At 40.5% G+C, this 18336-nt stretch overlaps 3 protein-coding genes across 3 annotated transcripts; 1 reads left to right on the top strand and 2 right to left on the bottom strand.

The window, feature by feature from the left end:
* The first annotated feature begins 1332 nt into the window (after positions 1-1332).
* trappc6b (trafficking protein particle complex subunit 6B) lies at positions 1333-5915 on the top strand. The gene is made up of 6 exons (XM_083920212.1): positions 1333-1605; positions 1692-1759; positions 2778-2895; positions 3227-3310; positions 4548-4641; positions 5105-5915. The coding sequence occupies exons 1-6, from the start codon at positions 1525-1527 to the stop codon at positions 5134-5136; spliced, it is 477 nt and encodes a 158-aa protein (XP_083776338.1). The 5' UTR covers positions 1333-1524; the 3' UTR covers positions 5137-5915.
* A 1931-nt stretch (positions 5916-7846) lies between these two features.
* LOC310951359 (guanylate cyclase activator 2B-like) lies at positions 7847-9752 on the bottom strand (the record flags this gene model as incomplete). Its single annotated transcript, XM_083919553.1, has 3 exons — positions 7847-7911; positions 8672-8867; positions 9681-9752. 3 exons carry the CDS (start codon positions 9750-9752, stop codon positions 7847-7849), a joined length of 333 nt encoding a protein of 110 aa, XP_083775679.1.
* A 1604-nt stretch (positions 9753-11356) lies between these two features.
* Positions 11357-17300, bottom strand: LOC310951172 (putative beta-lactamase-like 1; the record flags this gene model as incomplete). The annotated part of the gene is made up of 6 exons (XM_083919295.1): positions 11357-12335; positions 12661-12766; positions 14536-14756; positions 15195-15352; positions 15450-15553; positions 17195-17300. 6 exons carry the CDS (start codon positions 17298-17300, stop codon positions 11357-11359), a joined length of 1674 nt encoding a protein of 557 aa, XP_083775421.1.
* Between the last annotated feature and the right edge of the window lie 1036 nt (positions 17301-18336).

Genomic DNA, 18336 nt, shown 5'->3' with positions numbered 1-18336 from the left:
GACGGTGATGTTGTAGGAGTACTTTGTATAGTATCTAAAATGACTGTGTCCTTTGTTTTTAGGCAAGGTCTAATTATGTGAATGTCTTCTTTATTACATATTTTAATTATGTAGTAATTGTATTTAATGTGCAAACAAAAACACGGGGCATAGTTCAGTAATATCCATTTTAAATTATACAAACCATTTAAGATTTTTCCTTAGTTAAATAAATGTATGATTTTTTCTTTTCATACTGTTTCAACTTCTGTGGTACAACTGAACTAAAAAAGCCTGGACTCATCAGTTCTGGTTTACAAACATGTGACGTTCGTCCTGCTTTCAAGTGGAGATGTGGAGAACCAAGTAAAAATGTATGGAACATTTTGTTCAGCTGTGAGAATATCGGGCACAGAGTGGAAATACATGTTCACGCTTGCCTCGTAAATCTCTAATTCATTCTTTATAATAAAGCCCACATCATGTTGCTCCTGTTTGATGAAACAGTTTAACAGCAAAGGATATTGATCAGATTCTGCCACTTCTCCTTTGATAGTCTAAACTTTAAAAAAAAAAGTGACATGACATGAAAAATTATCTCATAATTCATCTCAATGTCATGTTCAATATTTAAAAAAACAAAACTGAGAATATCTGAGGTGACCTGAGATGAACTGTCTCTGAAGTGTCTTCCTCTCATGAAACCCCAGCACATCCTCCGCTGACCTACTGCTGGAAATGTGCAACCATTTACACTAGACCACATGTACGACAACCCCTCTCCTCCCTGCTTCTCCTTTCATATCTACACAGGCACACACACACACACACACACACACACTCACACACACACACACACAGGCTTGCACACACACATCTGGCCGGGGGTAAATTAACTAACATTCCCACAGAGGCTAATCTCCACGCCTCTACTGTGACAAGATAATAATAATAAAATAAGGGACAGCAGCTCCTCTGGCAGCTAAATATTTATCTACCTGCCACAGCCTGAGGGACTCACTGTAACATTCAAAAATGCATGGATTTATGTATAATTGTTTAAAATTGTACTGTACCGTACTGATTATGAATTGTAATATTGTAATATTAGATTAGAGCAGGAATACGCTGCACAGTGCTCTGGCATCTTGTTCCTTCTGCTGCTCAACTCATAGGCTCAACGAGTCACTCATAGAACTTATCTGGGAGAAGGACCGATCCAAGATGGCGGCCGCATTTCTCGCGGCCCAACGTTCGATGCGGCATCTACTCTTTATATCTATGGTCCTCCAGGCCAGCAGGCCAGCAGGCGGCGGTGACGGCGCAGAATCACTTTCTGCTCCTCTGGTGAACAAGAGCAACACGGAAGCAGCAGGAAGCATTTGTTTTGTGTTTGTTTCCTTAATAAAGATCCTGTACCTGTACACAGGTCTGTGTTTGTGTCTCAGCTGTCTCTGCGGATGAAATGTTGTCGGTCTCGGTGTAAGTGACCCTGTGAACCAGCTGCTGAGAGTCCGAAACAAAGTCTTTAGAGGAAGTGGCAGAATGGCAGACGAAGCTCCCTTTCAGTTTTTACACAGCGAAGTGATACAGTACATTTACAAGTCAGCTGGAAACGGAGAGACGGTAAGAGAGCGTCGACAAGACTGACTTTCCCCCGTCTATAACTGTGGCTATTCATTAGTTGTGCTGTCATTCATTCTTTCATTCAGGAGAATGGGAGAAATATCGCCAAACTGGAGAACATGGGGTTCAGAGTCGGCCAAGGGCTCATAGAGAGGTAACAAGCTCACTGCTGCGCATAGTCTGTGCTGCTGTCATTGTCTCAGTGGGGTTAAAGACACAGGGATGCCTTAGACCTGTAAATCATTGCTATGTGCTGTCTATATGTTGTTCTGGGGATGTGTGGGAAGAGGGTCTATTTGTTTACGTGGGCAGATGGTGTGTTATCTGTATATGATGTCCATGTGTTGTGCCTTTTTAAATGTATGCTGCCATGAAAAGAAAGAATCGACTTGTGTGTAAACGAGTATACCTTTAGGGACAATAAGGAACCGAACCTAACCTAAAATGAGAAGACAGCTTCACTGTTTAATACATTTATGGATTTAATTTACTTTGTTGTTCACTTTTGAAAGGGAACAATAGAAACAGTTGGCAATACAAAACAATAACAGTAAAACAATAATACTTTAAAATTCAATGTTTTTCTTCTTGTCAACAAATCTCATGTGCAGAGCTTAAACCAACAATAATGTATCTGTGTATCAATATATGTGATATATATATTTTGCCATAGAGCTCCATTGTTGTTCAAAAAACTATTAAAAACACATCAATGAGGCACACTTTTGTTCCTTAAGTACCATAAAACACATACACACACACACACACACACACACACACACACACACACACACACACACACACACACACACACACATATATATATACACACACACACACACACACACACACACACACACACACACACACACACACTGGTTTATTTTGACTCAGTCCCCACATACACGCCCTACTGCCCCAATTACTAAGGTGCCAAATGTGGCTTAATCCATCGTTGAAAATAGTTCCCAAATAAATGCGTAATTTCCTGCTGTTTGAGTTGTGTTTTATAAAATACCTAAAGTGACTGGCTGTTTTTAAAAAGAGAGTGAAGGACGTTGAAATATATTGCCACAGACAGGGCTGAAAAGTGGGGCTAACACATTTGGGTCTCATGCGAGAAGAACCATTGCTTCTAGGCTTCAATTGAACCGCTTTTCCTTTTTCCCTAGACTAACAAAAGACACAGCACGGTTCAAAGACGAGCTGGACATCATGAAGTTCGTCTGTAAAGACTTCTGGACCTGTGTGTTCAAGAAACAAATTGACAACCTTCGAACCAATCACCAGGTAACACTGAGTTACTTTAATTAGTAGGTTATCTTCAACATCCTCAGCCCCTGGTTTCATCATGTGTCTGTGAAATGCAAGTATCAGTGCAATTATTATTGATCACATACACACCTAGGTGTGTGTGTTGCTCCTGGTAATGAGGAAGGTATATTTCTCCACCCAGATTTATCCTGCTTCTCCAGTGCATTGAACTGACATCCTTCCCGGCTTGCTTCTCTAACCTTTAGGCCATCACTGCGCTGTGACTGCCTTGTCCTCTGTCACCAGCTGTACTGCTGTATTCTGTGTTGATGTCGGTCGGTGCTCATGCTGTTGTCATGTGTTTCAGGGCATCTATGTTCTCCAGGACAATAAGTTCCGATTATTGAGTCAGCTGTCTGCTGGGAAACAGTATCTGGAACATGCCCCAAAGGTGATTTTCATTACTTATTATGACTTCCTGTTCTATAAGGCTCTCTTCTCCCTCAAACAGAGTTCATTTTTGTGAGGCAGCTGATCCGGCTCCAGACTGACCTTCTGACATTCTTTTTAAATCTAGCAACAGTGCACAGTGTCGGTTGAGAGGCTGGTTGTAACCATATCACCTGCAGGTTATCAGTTATTTTCACTGTATAAAAAATGTAAGTAGCCTCTCTCAACTTGATCCAAACGTCCTCGCCTTTGGGAGTCGCCATCTTGTCAGACCTTGACATCACCTTGTTTCTTCTTACCAAAAAAGGACATGTATGCCACGTTGGGAGGATGGAGATACGTCTGTCTTGCTGAGGCGAAGTGAGGGCCAGTGGCTAGCTGTCACTCAAGAGGCCACAGTCCTAATTATTCATAAACTTTAACCTCCAATAAAATAAAAACTAGCCTGGTAGAAAACAATTCATCCCCCTCAGTGTTGTCATGGAGATATGACCTAAACATACACACTAGAATGTTTTTTGTACCAGGCCTTAAATAGGTTTATTATGCTGTAAAAACGGCCTGTTTAAAATGGGGGTCAATGAGAAATTGCTCTATTGTGAAACCTGCTCCTAGTGGACACTCGGAGAACTGCAGTTCTTTGCACTTCTATATTGGACCAACCAGGAAGTCGCTGTGGTTAGAGCGTGGTTATTTGTTAACCTTTGTAACTTGCAGTTGCAGAGGTGTCCTGATCTAATTTTTGTCTTCCTAATCCTATTATTTTAATATTGAGCATTTGATGTCAAATCACTTTCTTTTATTACATTTCTTGTTTTATTAAACCAGTAAGCCTACATTAAAGTTATATGTGTATGACATCAAGAAAGACGCCTACATCACAGCTCCCCTTTGGTTTCCTATAATATTGTGTATGGTGTCCTGTATTGTTTTATGTAATGTTTGTGTAATCGTGACTTCTGTACAGGACAATCTATTTCTTCTTCTCCAGCATCAGTAAAACACCTTCATATGCAGTTTGACCTCATTTAAAGTCGGTCTGATTCATTGGTGCCACTGGCTGTTTTCTTTTGTGCCCTGAGGTCAATGCGGCCCGTTTACAGTCTTTTAGCAGAGCACTTAGGTGTTTTTTTGACAGCTGCTATACTCAGAGCAAACAAACACCAATCAGGATTTGTATAGATGATACCAGTGCCAATGCCACCATCTGATGTTGATAGATGTTTGTTTCTTTGCAGTATCTGGCCTTCACCTGTGGTCTGGTGAGAGGAGCTCTGTCCAACGTGGGAGTGAAGAGTATTGTGACTGCTGAGGTGGCTGTAATGCCTGCGTGTAAGACCCTCATCACTTTTCCATCATCCTATCAGAGACAAGAAAAATCTTAACTCTAATTCTTTACCTTTTTTCAAGAGCTTTCAGCCACATCTTAGTTATCATCGGCGAGTTGAGTATTTTTTTAATTCCCAGAGACAAACTCCCTCTGCTCAGGAATGCTATGAAACTGTAAGGTATCAAGTGGACCATGAGTTAAGATTTCTTTTGTCATAGACCTTTTCTGTTATCTTTGCTGAGCCCAGGAGGTGTTGTTCAGTGGGAAAAAGTAATTAGTTCTCCTGATGTAATCATTTCTTGCCGTCTGTGTGAACCTCATACAATCAACATTTACTTCATAATTAAAACTGAAAATCTGTCTATTTGCCACTTAAAAGCTAAATGACAAAGTTTTGTTTTGACTAAGACTTAAGTGTGGACTAACACTTGCTTTCTTCTCACTCTGTTCTTTATATCTCTGCAGGTAAATTCCAGATCATGATCCAGAAAATGTAGTCTCTTCTGCCTTCATATATCCTTGAGTTTTCATTAAAGGGAAATGCCGCCCTCCTTCATCAGTAAAATATACCTCTCCCTGCACTTTAGATTACACTTACAATCATCGTTATGACTGGCAAAAAGTCTTCAGATGAAGTGTTTCCTGCTGACACATTGTCACTGATATCATAAATCCACAAACACTTTCCAATGCTACAACGATTACAGCTGAGAATGATTTTAAAGTAATATTATGTCTTTTATATACATAATCTTGAGTTGCTGGCTTAGTGAATGTGATAATTGTCATTAAGTGCTTTTGCGCCCCCTAGTGGCACTAACACAAACTGCACAATGTCCTTTTGAGTGGATCAAGAGTAAACTAACAATTAAAAGAAATGATTAAAATGTATTGAATTATCAATAAGTTTAAGATTTATTTAAGAGTGATTTAATTGTGTTGTCCCAGTCCTTCTAGAGTGATATTCAGAAACCTATTTTATGTTTAAGCAAACATATAGACCAAATATGGGCCCGTCTGAGCAGCATAGACAACACAGGTCATGAGAGAAAGTGTGCCCACAGTCAAAGACAGACAGGGTTTCCTTGGAGAATACTATCCACAGACATGCCTAAATGGGATTTCATAAAGACATTTGCTTCCCTCAAAGTAGGGACACTTACTGTAGCACCAATAATGGCCAGCAATCCTGTTGAAGCATGAAAATGTCCAAACTGTTTGTACGATACTGTAGATGGCTTTTGTTTGTATTAAAGTTGTTCGACTTCAGGTTGAATTCGTTTCAATAAATTCTTGTGTGAAGTGCCTCAATGTCTACATTCCAGGTTACACCACAGCTCATATTCTGTCTCAAAAAATAGAAACCCAGTCAGAAACTACTCTGGCAAATACATCTCAGAACCTACAGTGCATTATGTTGCCGCCGTATGCTTAAGGTAAGGCAAATTTCTTTGTGTAGCTGGGATCGGCTACAGCCCCCCCCCCCCCCCCCCCCGCGACCCCGACAGGGACAAACGGTTGAAGATGAATGAATGAATGAATTCAACAAGGCAATTCAAAGTGCTTCATATAAAACATAAGAATTGGGAGAAATAACACATAAAACATATACATTTAAAAGATTTAAAACTCATAAAAGGTCATTTTTAAAACCGAAAAGCAGCGGCAAATAGAGAAGTATTCAGTCTTGATTTAAAAGAACTGAGAGTTGCAACAGACCTGCAGTTTTCTGGAAGTTTGTTCCACATATATGGGGCATAAAAACTGAACGCTGCCTCTCCATGTTTAGTTTTAACTCTGGGGACACAGAGCAGACCTGTCCCAGAGGATCTGAAAGGTCTGGATGGTTCCTAGCTGAGAAGAAGATCTGAAATGTATTTTGGTCCTAAACCATTCAGTGCTTTGTAAACCAACAAATGTATTTTGAAACCAATTATTTGACAGACAGAAAGCAAGTGTAAAGATCTAAGGACTAGAGTGATATGATCTACTTTACTGGTCTTAGTGAGGACTCGAGCAGCAGCGTTCTGGATTAACTGCAGCTGTCTGATGGACCTTTAGGGAGACCTGTAAAGACACTCTTAACAGCAGTCGAGCCTGCTGAAGCTAAATTAGATAGATTAAGCAATTTTGAATTAATGTTCCTACCACAGTATACACATAATGCCCCATAATGACAAAGCCAATACAGAATTTTGGAAATATTTGCAAACAACTGAAATATCTGAATCATCCCATTGACATAAGTAGGCAAACCCTTTGCTGTGACACTTGAAATTCAGCTGTGGTACCTTCCTCAGCTTGATTGGCATCTGTGGTAGATTCAAGTGATTGGACGTGATTTTGAAAGGCACACACCTGTCTACAAAAGATCTCACAGTTAATGCATATAAGAGCAAAAACCAAGCCAGGAGGTCGAAGGAACTGCCTGCACAGCCCATAGAGATTGCGTTGAGGCATAGATCCAGGGAAGACTACAAAAGATGTCTTGTGATGCTTTGAAGTTCATATATTCTATACATTATATTCCGACCCAAGTCCAACCGCAGACGTCTCTGATGAATGAATCAATCACACTCATGTTCTGTGATAGTGTGCGAGCTATTGAGCCTCTCTTTGACTGCAGACCAGATTTAGCTGCATCTGTCATACCCCAAAGCTCAGACTTTTGTTTTGTTTTTTGGTATCTCAGCCTCCTTTCACAGGCCTTGGAGGAAACTATCGCCTGTGCAATTCCAATGAAACTGCAACACCTTTAAGTCAACGTTATCGAGTTTGGAACCCAATCCATGTTAAGAGTGTTTGTTTTGAGCATTCAGCCTTACCACAATTAAAACTCTGCTTTGAAATACACAGGAAGTTTCTCAAGAAATTGTGAAAGATATCCCTTTTTGTGATTTTTAAATATTTTATTGAGCTTTCAAAAACAAACAATGAAACAATATTTAAGAGCTTTAACCAGATGTACACAAATTCAGTCACATGTATTGTGCTCTGTTGAAATGAGACACCTCTGGCGTTTTAAAAAACAAACTGCAGTTATAGAACACAGTATAATCAATCAGTCAATCAATCGATCAAAAAACAAAGTCTAAAAGATACCAGTGATTATTTTTGTTGTCTTAGATATCATTCATGAATTGTTTTAACACAGTAAAAATCAGATATCATTCTGTAAAAGATGACACTACAATGCGAGTTTCCCTTTCAACAGCCGGTGCAGGCGACAGATTCACAGATCTCACAGGCATCAGCGTGGGCAGCCACAGATGCTGAAAAGGGGAAAAAAAAAAAAACATCAGCAGAAATATCAAAAATTACTAACTGGAGACCATGAATATCAACAGAACATGCTATGCAATTTTGGCAAGATATCTTGCTGTAGAAGTGTTGCATAGGCAGACTGAACGGTAGACATAACCATCTTTGAAAACTCAGTATGCTTCAAACAAAGTGTGGACATTCAGACCCGCTATTAACACATTTGCCTTTAGATGTGGTCAGACAACACGTCAAACTAACTAATTTGTGGAATGGAATTGGGTTATAAAGCCCTCCTTTTATTTCTTGTGTGTGTGTTCAGGTGTGAGTGGGACTCCACACAGAGCTACACTCGTCACAGAGTGGAAAGGTGTAGGTGCCGGATTGTCACCGGGCCAATGATTGCATTTGCAGACTAATCACCTCCCCTTCTCTGATGCACTCCCTGATTGTCCCTGAATCTGTGGGGATATTTTAAAATATTGGGTTACCTGAGAGCTTTATCAAAATTTGGAAGTATATGTTGGAATCAGCTGTGAAAAGTAAAAGTCCTGTATTAAAACCCAAAGAATTCAAAAAAGTATTAACAGCAAACTGTACTGATTTTACCTATTCACTTACTACTATGCATGCCAGTTTTTGACTATGATGTTTTTGGATTATCGCTGCAGTGTACATTACATTTTACTGCCGCTGAAAAAAGGTCGATTTTCCTTTCTACCACTGGAAATCTGACAATTAAAGAATTCTCTTTAAAAAAATGGACTTTACCAAGCCTGGCCAGAGATGCTCCAGCATCCTTCCTCAGACACAGAGGTTTGAAATCTACTGGCAGAGCGGGGTGAGAACACACAGCTGCTGCTTTGGCCTCCACCAGCTGGAGCTCTTGCTCTGCTGATGCATCATCTCCAGTCATCAGAGCCCCCAGTGCCTTCACTGACTCCAGAGAGAAGTGGAAGTCTCCTTCCTAGAAGGAATGTTATCTTGTTAGTTGAAGGTGTGGGCAGATGACGACAGGATGATGGAATTTACATCACACAGACCCTTGCAGCACTTTTCTAGTCTTGCTGACCACACAAAGCACTTCCCACCACATGCCAGCATTCACCTATTCACACATGATATCATGAACAGGTGACAGAGGCTACCATGTAAGGTGCCACCTGCTCAGCAGGAACAAAACTTGGACGTAGATTACAGAGGCCATGGATCGTATCACCGACCTTCTCTTCAATGGCCACTCTATTTCAGTCACAGCCGTCCTTACATGTGGTATGAACTAGTTTTGATTGAGTATACCCCGACCCTTACCCTTTTACATGAGATAAGACAATATCTATAACAATATACAGTATCACTTAACACATACAGGTGGAAGACATCCAGGTACCAACATTTTATTATGTATAGGAAAGGTGGAGGCCTCATTTGAGAAACTAACCTTTAGAATAATTCCTAAAAGTGCTCATCAGAGTCAATGCCAGAGAAAGCCAACCTGAAATACGTTATATGACTTCCTATAACAAGAACATATAATCTAACAGCTGTGACATTTGACCAGATGACATATGTGGTAGACAGAATTCCACAAATTCAATTAAATTCAACTTTATATAATGTATACTGCCAAATCATGACAAAAGTTATCTCAAGACATTTCAGAGAATAGGTCTAAACCAAGCTCCATGACTTATTCATGATTTACAGGGAATTCACAAGGAAACTTCAATGATATTTGAGCAGCTGAGGCTGTGGCCTTCCAGGTTTCAGGTGTTCTTACCCTGACAGTCACAGCGCTGGAGGACTGGCACAAAACCACGAGGAGGACCAACACACAGATGGCGGTTTTCATCTTGCTGCTTTCTCTGATGTGTGATGAACTTCTTGTTCCTTTGTGAGTGTCTCTCAGGCGTGCTTTGCACACAATATTGCTTCAGTCTATTTATAGAGGGTTTGGCTCATACAGACCGTGGGTGAGGCCTAAAGGGTAGTTAATAATAAACAGGCATTGTTTATAATGCCATAAAAGCTGCACTGTTGTCTCGAACTGTGCCAAAAATGACAGGACTAATGATAGGTATTCATTGTTTTATAGGTATGTTGCTGATTATTATGTGTACACTACTCTGCACTGTACTCATGATAAAGTGGCTTCTCATCAATAACAGCTAACTCCCCTTTGACAGGGAAGTAACATAGGTTCAGGCTTCGTAAGGTATGTCGAAAAAAGTTAAAATATGTCAAAATATAACATATCCAAAAAAATGCTTTCATCAGTCATAAGATATGTGTCTGAAGCATTAATAGCATAATTTGTTGAAAAAGTCAACAAATAAGCCCCCCAAATTCATATTATAGTGTCCAAAGTATATAATAAAAGCTTAATATTATAAGGCCATCTCTTGTTAGTCATTTCTATGCAATTTAAATAGGTTTTCATTTTGAAATGTAAAATGTTTAAATCATTAGCTTCTACCTATTACATTCCACAGTAATACATTTGTAAGTTGGTGGTGATTACGGTACGAGCACTAAAATCACAGTGTATTGATAACCACAAATTAAAGTATTCCATGACAATAAAGCATGTTTTTTAGCGTACACTTAATTAACCCTTAAAAACACTGGGGCGGTAGTAGCTCAGTCCATAGGTGACTGGGCTGGGACCCGTAGGGTTGCTGGTTCGGGTCCCTGTGTGGACCATGAATGGAGTGTGGACTGGTGGCTGGAGAGGTGCCAGTTCAACTGCTGGGCACTGCCGAGGTACTGTTGAGCTAGGCACCGAACCCCCAACTGCTCGGGGTGCCGGTCACTGGCAGCCCCCTCGCTCTAACATCTCTCCATTGGTTGCATGTATATAAGTCCTGTCTCAGCATGTGTGTGTATTTCAAACCTGTGTGTGTAATATGAAAAAATAAAAGAGTGAAAATTGAATTTCCCCATTTGCGGGACTATTAAAGGAATTCTTCTTCTTCACTTATACAATATGAGTTTTATTTAGCAAATTACCTTGTAACTCTTTATTGCTCATAGCATGTTCATGTGCTTCACTGGTAAATTTAACTCTTGAAAAACTTGACCACTTGACATTTCAATCCGTTGTGTTTTTCCTCTTTCTAGGTCACATTGTAGGCACTTAAAGGTTGAAGAGAAATACGGTCATACTATCCATTAACCAAACACATCTAAGGAAACATTTATACAGAACTGTCATTAGTTTTACTTTTCTTGTGCTAGTTCAAAGATTCCTTTGAAGATTTTAACAAGACTAAATACTAGGATTGGTATTACACACTTAGGAGTGTTAAATAAATAATATTAAAATACAAGTTCAGATTAATCACAAAAGAAAAAGAAACTGCCATCTGTTTACCATTTAAAGTTTCCCACTATATTTGTCCATGACAGAACACCCCAGTTACTGTGTCAAACTTGTTCTTAGTTGAATTGCTGTATTTATACAGTAAAGTATGGTTTGCCAGCTATCCTCGTCACCCTGTAAGTGTTTAGTCCTGGGGAATCAAACCCAGGGGACACACCTTTCTTGTTGAAGTGGTAAAAGTTAAAGAGCTGTCTGTCCTGTGCCTCCAGTGAGACAGAGGCACTGTTGACTTTAAGCTTGCAAGGGTACGGGCTCTCAAACACCACCCTGAACACCCTGTCCTGCAGGTAATCCAGTCGAATAGTTCGGTACTTGGACGGCACAGCTGTGTCCACCTGAGGTCCAAATTGCTGCATGACCAGCACCCCGTCTGAGTCCACCTTGATCTCATAGAAAGTCATGTTCCTGTAAGTAAAGAAGCCCAAAAATGGAGCTGGGTCGGGTGGCGGTCTGAGAGTTCGTCGAGCATCCCTGAAAGCTCTCTCCACAGCGGGGATTAGATAGCTGTAGGCCTGCTTCACAAGGTCTTGGTCTGCAGGCCGAACCCCTGCCATCAGGACCACCAGTCCCAGTTTAAGCCTTGGCACCAGAGACAGGGTGGCAGCATAACCATCCAGGTCGCCGTCTTTTCTCACCACATCGTAGCCGAACTGCTCGTTGATCTCCCACGGTGTGCCAGTGGAGTTGGCAAAGTAGCCGCTGTGACATCGGAAGACCGGGGTTAGCATAGTGTTCAGGGTGTCCTGGCGGAGCAGGGACTCACCGTAAGCACCTAGAAGAGCCATTATGAGCTTGGCCATGTCAGCTGCTGTGGAATACATCTGGCCTGCAGGTCGGTACCAACCGAGGTCGTATAGAGGAGCCGGCTGGCCATTGCTGTACACACCCACAGCCATCTGCCTCTTAATGTCAGGAGTTAAGTTGAAACCGGTGTCCTCCATGCTGAGCCGTTCCAGAACACTGTTTGATACCCAACTCTCAAAGTCTGAGCCAGTCAACTTCTGGGCCAAGACGTTGGCCAGTAAGGAAAAAGCAACATTGCTGTAGTGGCATCTGAGGGAAAAGATAACAAAAGGATACTTGTTTTATACATAGACTTCAGGCTCCTCTTTCCTATTAGATCATAGGAATGCTCAGAAGTAGTGATGTCTAGATGCAGCTTCATGAACCATTAATTGCATTTGTTGACCCTACTAGATGGCATTCTTGGTTTAAAGAAAAAAGGCTCATAGAATGGGTAATCAGTGTGCTTTTAACCCTTGGACCCAGAAAATAAAGAAAATGGTTCATGAAGCTTCATTTGGCCGTCACTACTCAGCAGGTCTAAAGTTACCATGGTCAAAAAATAGAGCAACACAGGAAGGAAACAGAGTCTTACTTAGTGCCTGGATCTGCCACGAGGACATCATCCTGTAACAAATTAAGGGCTGCCTCTGTGTCTCCACTCCAAAGGAGATTAGTTGAGCGTAATCTTCTGGGTAACCCTGTACAAATATTAGAAAACCTTAGTGAACAAAACTGGTGACTAAATCTGTGGACTATTTGTGTCCATGAATTCATGAATGATTTGTCTGCTCTAACGAAGGAACTGTACTTTGTAGCCATATATGAAAATATATCATAGAAGCTATATTTGTGTATGAACTTAACCCACTACTTAAAATGGCCATTATCCTGTCAATATGTATTAGAAGAGTGCATGCAAGCAAACAAGCAGAAGTACCTATTATAATAGCCAGGTTGTATGGATACAGCCAGAAGAGCTTCACTTGAAAGCTCATTAGTACACTATCTTTGCACTTGTGGTACAGTGTTTTTGTTAGTATTTGAATGGCACTGATGTGGCTCGTTTTAATAGAGTAAATACATCACTAGCATGTTGTTTGGTTGTACTGTATTTGTCAATCACTGAAATGGGTCGGGCAAATCCACATGGAGACATTTAGTCAGTTATTCAGCCGGTTTGTGGATCCCTTTGGACGAAAGACTTCCAAGGTCCCTACAGGATGAATCCTAATAACTGGTTGTCTCTGACTTGCCATAAAACACAATCATTAAGGTCAAACTTATACAGTGAAATATTTCAACATCTACTTGATGGATTGTCACATGATGGATGACTGTGACCCTCTGACTTTTCCTCTAGTGCCATTAGGAGGGTGATTTTTTATGGTTTAAAATTAAATGTCTTCACAACTATGAGATAGATTACCATTCAATTATGTACATACGTTTATGTTTTCCTTAGCATGAATTGTGATACCTGATTCTCATAGATTTGTTTGTGTCCTCAGCAGGACTTCCCCCTCTGTTAATCCCTCCTCTTCATTCTGAGTGCACAGAGCTGATTAGCTCTATATCTGGACACAGCTAATCTAAACACTAGTGTAGTGCCTATTAAAACATGCCTGTTCAGTACTGGCCTATTAATGGCCTCTAGTATTGCAGCTTTCACAAGACATGCCCATTCAAACAACTTCGCATTAAACACTGCGCTTCCTTGGGTCCTGAGCAATACACCTGCCATGATGCAGTTGCGTCCCCTCAATGCTGGAGTAGGCCTATACGCATCATTTGGTAACAGCAAGCTATTTGGTACAAGGGTATTTCCAGAAACGAAAGCATTCAATCCAAAAGTTTCATAGCTGATGCTTGGAACATTCAAGTTTGCTACAATGAAACATGTCTGGTCTCTCTGTCTTCCTCTGTTCTTGAATGTATTGTAGCCAGGTAAGGAGAGCCAGCTGTACCCAGCATGCCATCCAACGGTGTAACATTTAATAGGGGTCCCCTGACCATTGCCACCTGCAACCACAAACATTCTGACAACGCATACATGCTCAACCACACACGACAGAGTTCATCATTACTCAGGTTTCTCTCTTGTAGTCTCAATGTTTTTCACAACCTTTTAAAAGTTGTTTCAGAAGTGGAAAGCCATCATGCTTGGTGCATATTTGTGTTTCTGAATGAATGTGCTGTAGTAATGTAGTAAGTTAACTTGCAAGCTTTATTATTATTATTATATACTAAAATTACATCCCTGTTCTTATAATCCTGCCTGTCAAGCCCTGATTTTCTCTCCACTGCGAACATCAGAGCTATTTTAATCACTGAACAAATCAGAGATAATGGTGTTGGTGTTAGCTGAAACCAGGCTACATAATTATTTGATGTTGGATCCTTTAATGTAGATTAACCAAAGATGGTCGCCACATCATTACAAACATTAAAAAATGGTGTGCATGGTTACCAGAGAGCTGACTGGCCATCCTGCGCAGGGTGAGTGCGGGAGAGTGGCTACCAAGGGTCCTGACTGATGAGGATGCTGGTCCCCCACTTTTCTTTAGCGGGTCCTTAATGGTGAAGTTGTCTGCGTACTTCTCCAGAGGGTCGTCTAGAGAGTCCACCAGGCCGTCCTCCCACAGTTTGTATAGCATCAGTGTGGGGAAGATCTTAGAGAGGCTCGCAATTCTGCAATCACAGTGATTAAAATGAGCGTAACATATCCATGCATACTCCCATTGATTAAATAAATGTATCCTGGTTTAATAATACATATCATTCCCACTGCTGTTGACCAGATCAGATTTAAGCACTTCAATTACTGAGTGGTTCAGTCTCATTGATCACTACTTAATAACATAAAGGTCTAATCCTAATTCTAACTCTAAACCTCAGATCAGGTGCAATCCAATAGAAGAATTAGACTGCAGGTTACATAAGCTGATAATGATTATTGTTGTTCAGATGAAGTTGCTAATATTATGGACTGGCTGAACTTTTAGGACTGGTGTTATTACTATTTGGCAGTTGGGCAAACACCACTTCCTGTTTGCCATATCTCTGTCATATTTTATGTTAATCTCTTCCACGCATGTTCTTCACACTGTGAGCGACTGTAAATCTCACCTGTACACTGTGTACTCAGTGGGTGCAGATGAGGATGGGTCACTTATGTTCTTCTTGCCAAAGTTTCCATTCCACAAAACAGAGTCATTTAAAACCACAATGGCTGATATCGCTGGCAGCTTGGTGGCGTGAACGCTCGACCTGAGGAGAACATCTATCTGTTTGGAGAAACCTCAGTAAGACTAACCATTCCAGGATATACACATGGTGAAACATTTTTATACGAATAAGAAAAATTAGTTTAAAGAGATTCACCTTTTCTAAGGCCACCCTCAGCGAGGTGATGGGATGTTTGAGGGGCACAGGCTCAGGGAAGAGAGGGCACATCACCTCTTCTGTCGCTTGTCTTACCACCGTTTCTGTGGAAAAGAGAAAAAAAAGGTAGACCTATCATGAATGAAACATGTACACACAGCTTCTCTGCCACTGTTGTGAATACATGCACAACGATTGTACAACCAGAGATGCACAGTTTTAGCAAGTCCCAGTTGTGACTGTGGATGACTAATTAAAAATGATGTTGTAGGGTTTTGCAGAAATTGGTCAAATGGTCAATCCTAAAGTCAGAGATTGATTATCTTAGAACAAAGACTTGAAGCAGGGGAAACAAAACATACCTTCCAACAACTCGCATAAAGCATTTGACATTTAAACACGGCATTTTACTTTCAGGAAAAGAGAGGAAATGAGAATAAGAGAGAATGAACTGCATGCTTCCCTCTTTTGTGGTTTTGATTGATGAGCTTTTCTTTCCCATCACAGATCAGTCCAGCTTATGTTTTACATGTTTTCAGTCTGAATAAATCATGCTGATCTGAATCGTGATAGCCTTGCTAGCTTTAGATCACTGTTGTTTGGTTATCCCTTATTTGTAAATCAAATTCTTTCCTCTATAAATGTTCTCTGCCTTTATCCCCCCAAGTAAGCGCTTAATGCAATGGTTCTGCTTTTTAAAGAAGGGCCAGATACACAACTAGAAAGGTCATGACACATCTTCACATAATACATAAGCATGTTAGAGGGTTGGTTCACTTAAATTGTAAAATAAAAAAAACTATCGCTAGTGTATTCCTCTATGCATAAAGTTTTAGTTTTATGTGTCCATGTTCTGAGATATCCGCGACTTCTGCCTTAACCTCAATACAATGGAAGTGAATGGAATTTTGTTTTAGGCTCACAACTGAAACGCTTATAAATACGTTTCACTTCAAGTAAGAGTACATTAGCAACACAATTCATAGGATAGTTTTCTAATTGTGATGACACACTCTGCTGGGCCTGTGTTACTGGTATCTAATGGCTATCTATACTAATACATTATCACAGTAATAATACAGTACATTACCTAATACAATCTTACGCTAGAACAGTATTCTGAAGTTTGTAAAATATATATAAGTGCAGACGTATTACTATTAAGGTGCTAAAACATAATATATACTATTATTGGTAGGTAGGGAATACATTTTATTGTTACAACAACAAATCCAGCATGTACACCCTAGCCGTAAAACAATCATATTGTGCAGTTAATTATTAAGCGCTGTAAATATGTCAACCTGCTTTTATTTTCCCATGGTTTCCAGGCTATAAAGTCTAGTTGTTTCTATTGTGACTCAGTGATTCCTTGTCATGATTCGTTCAGGCACAGTGTGTTTGACACGGACAGTACATCTTGAACACTGAGTCAAATTCACATTTATATCTGCATACGTCACGTATGACTGTTTTTATTTTATCTTGAAACATTCAGCACTGTTCAGCTACACCTTTGCCCCTCCTCCTCCTGTCTGTCAATAGGCTGGTAATCCCGCCGCTAGTATTTCCAGCTTTGTGTAATCCTGCTGCAGCTCCTGTAAACGAGCAATTACACCACTGAGGCTAAGGAAGGCCCAGGTCCAAAATTAGTTCCAGGTTGGTTAGTCTTACTGTATGTCATTTAAAAGTCTATGTGTGGGTTGTCTGAGAGTGCACATCAGTGTTGGCTTAATAAACTTTACCTGTCTTCAACTTTGGCATCCTATACTGCCATATGAAGCAGAAGGTCATAACCAGGGAGAGCAGAAAGAAGACAACCATGCCCAGCATGGTCCATCTCACCTTCATCCTGTCTCCAGGTTACAGGACGCAGTTGCAGCCTAGAATTTAGTAAAAACATTGAAAAATTAGTGAAATTCAGTATAAATGACAAGCATATTTTTCAAGACATCTGACAAAGACTTTCTTTTTTTAAGTTTAGCTGGATAAGACATGTAATGAACATTGTTTTCACAAACAGCAGCTGCAGGAGTCAAGTCATTTAGCTTACCAAATGAGGCAAAACAGGCCTCAGATGTCTCGCATTATCTTTTTGCCATGCTTCATCTTCCTACAGCAAAAATCCAAAGTTTCCTTTCCTGCAGGGGAGACACCAGCAGGACTGCTTGAACTGAACTCTACTGCTCCTGAGCATTCACTGGCTACAAACTGCAACCTACATGCACTTAATCCTGACTGTGATCCCTAGATGAAGGGTTGATTCTCTTCCCACTCTGCCGTGACATCATAATCTGCTGGGAGATTCAGCCGTAGAGCCAAATGTAAGGAGGGTTGTGGGATGGAAACCTGCTAAGCACTCATTCACAACAATCAAATCATCTCACATCCTCTGGAGTTAATTCCACGCTCGCATCACTCATCACTCATCACTCATCCACTGCTGGAAGCTCTCACCATATCAGAAAGATGGGAAGGGTTAAACGTCATGTGGCAAAGAAGATTTACTAGATATGATGGACCGTGGAGAAAAAGTATTGCTTTTTTCATTAAATCTTGAAGAACATTTCAAAAAATGGTGTCATGTAGAAAATGTCATGTGTGCAATTATAGTTGCTATAGTTTGAACCTTTACACGGCGCCCACAGTCGTTGAATATGATTGCTGAGGTGAATATTTCTCTATAACGGCTGGTCCCATGTCTGTAACCTCTGTTGTTGCTGAATTATAAACCTTCATACATATACAAGGTCACTATTCAAAGGTCAGTATTTCAAAGCAGGAGCCACCTAGAAAGAACCTTCTCCTCGGTCTTAGTATTAATCCTGTTTCTGAATCTAATTAATTAATAATGCTCATCTGGTGGCATAACCTCATGTGTAGCCAT

Source organism: Echiichthys vipera, assembly GCF_963691815.1.
Source record: "Echiichthys vipera genome assembly, chromosome: 9".
NCBI lineage: Eukaryota > Metazoa > Chordata > Actinopteri > Perciformes > Trachinidae > Echiichthys > Echiichthys vipera.
This window is presented reverse-complemented; position numbering and strand designations above follow the sequence as displayed.

Bases quoted from the DNA above. Each gene is read 5' to 3' on its own strand.
- trappc6b (XM_083920212.1), top strand. From the start codon at position 1,525: ATGGCAGACGAAGCTCCCTTTCAGTTTTTACACAGCGAAGTGATACAG. The intron at 2,896-3,226 runs GTAACACTGAGT...CATGTGTTTCAG, and splicing joins ACCTTCGAACCAATCACCAG to GGCATCTATGTTCTCCAGGA. The intron at 4,642-5,104 runs GTAAGACCCTCA...ATATCTCTGCAG, and splicing joins GGTGGCTGTAATGCCTGCGT to GTAAATTCCAGATCATGATC.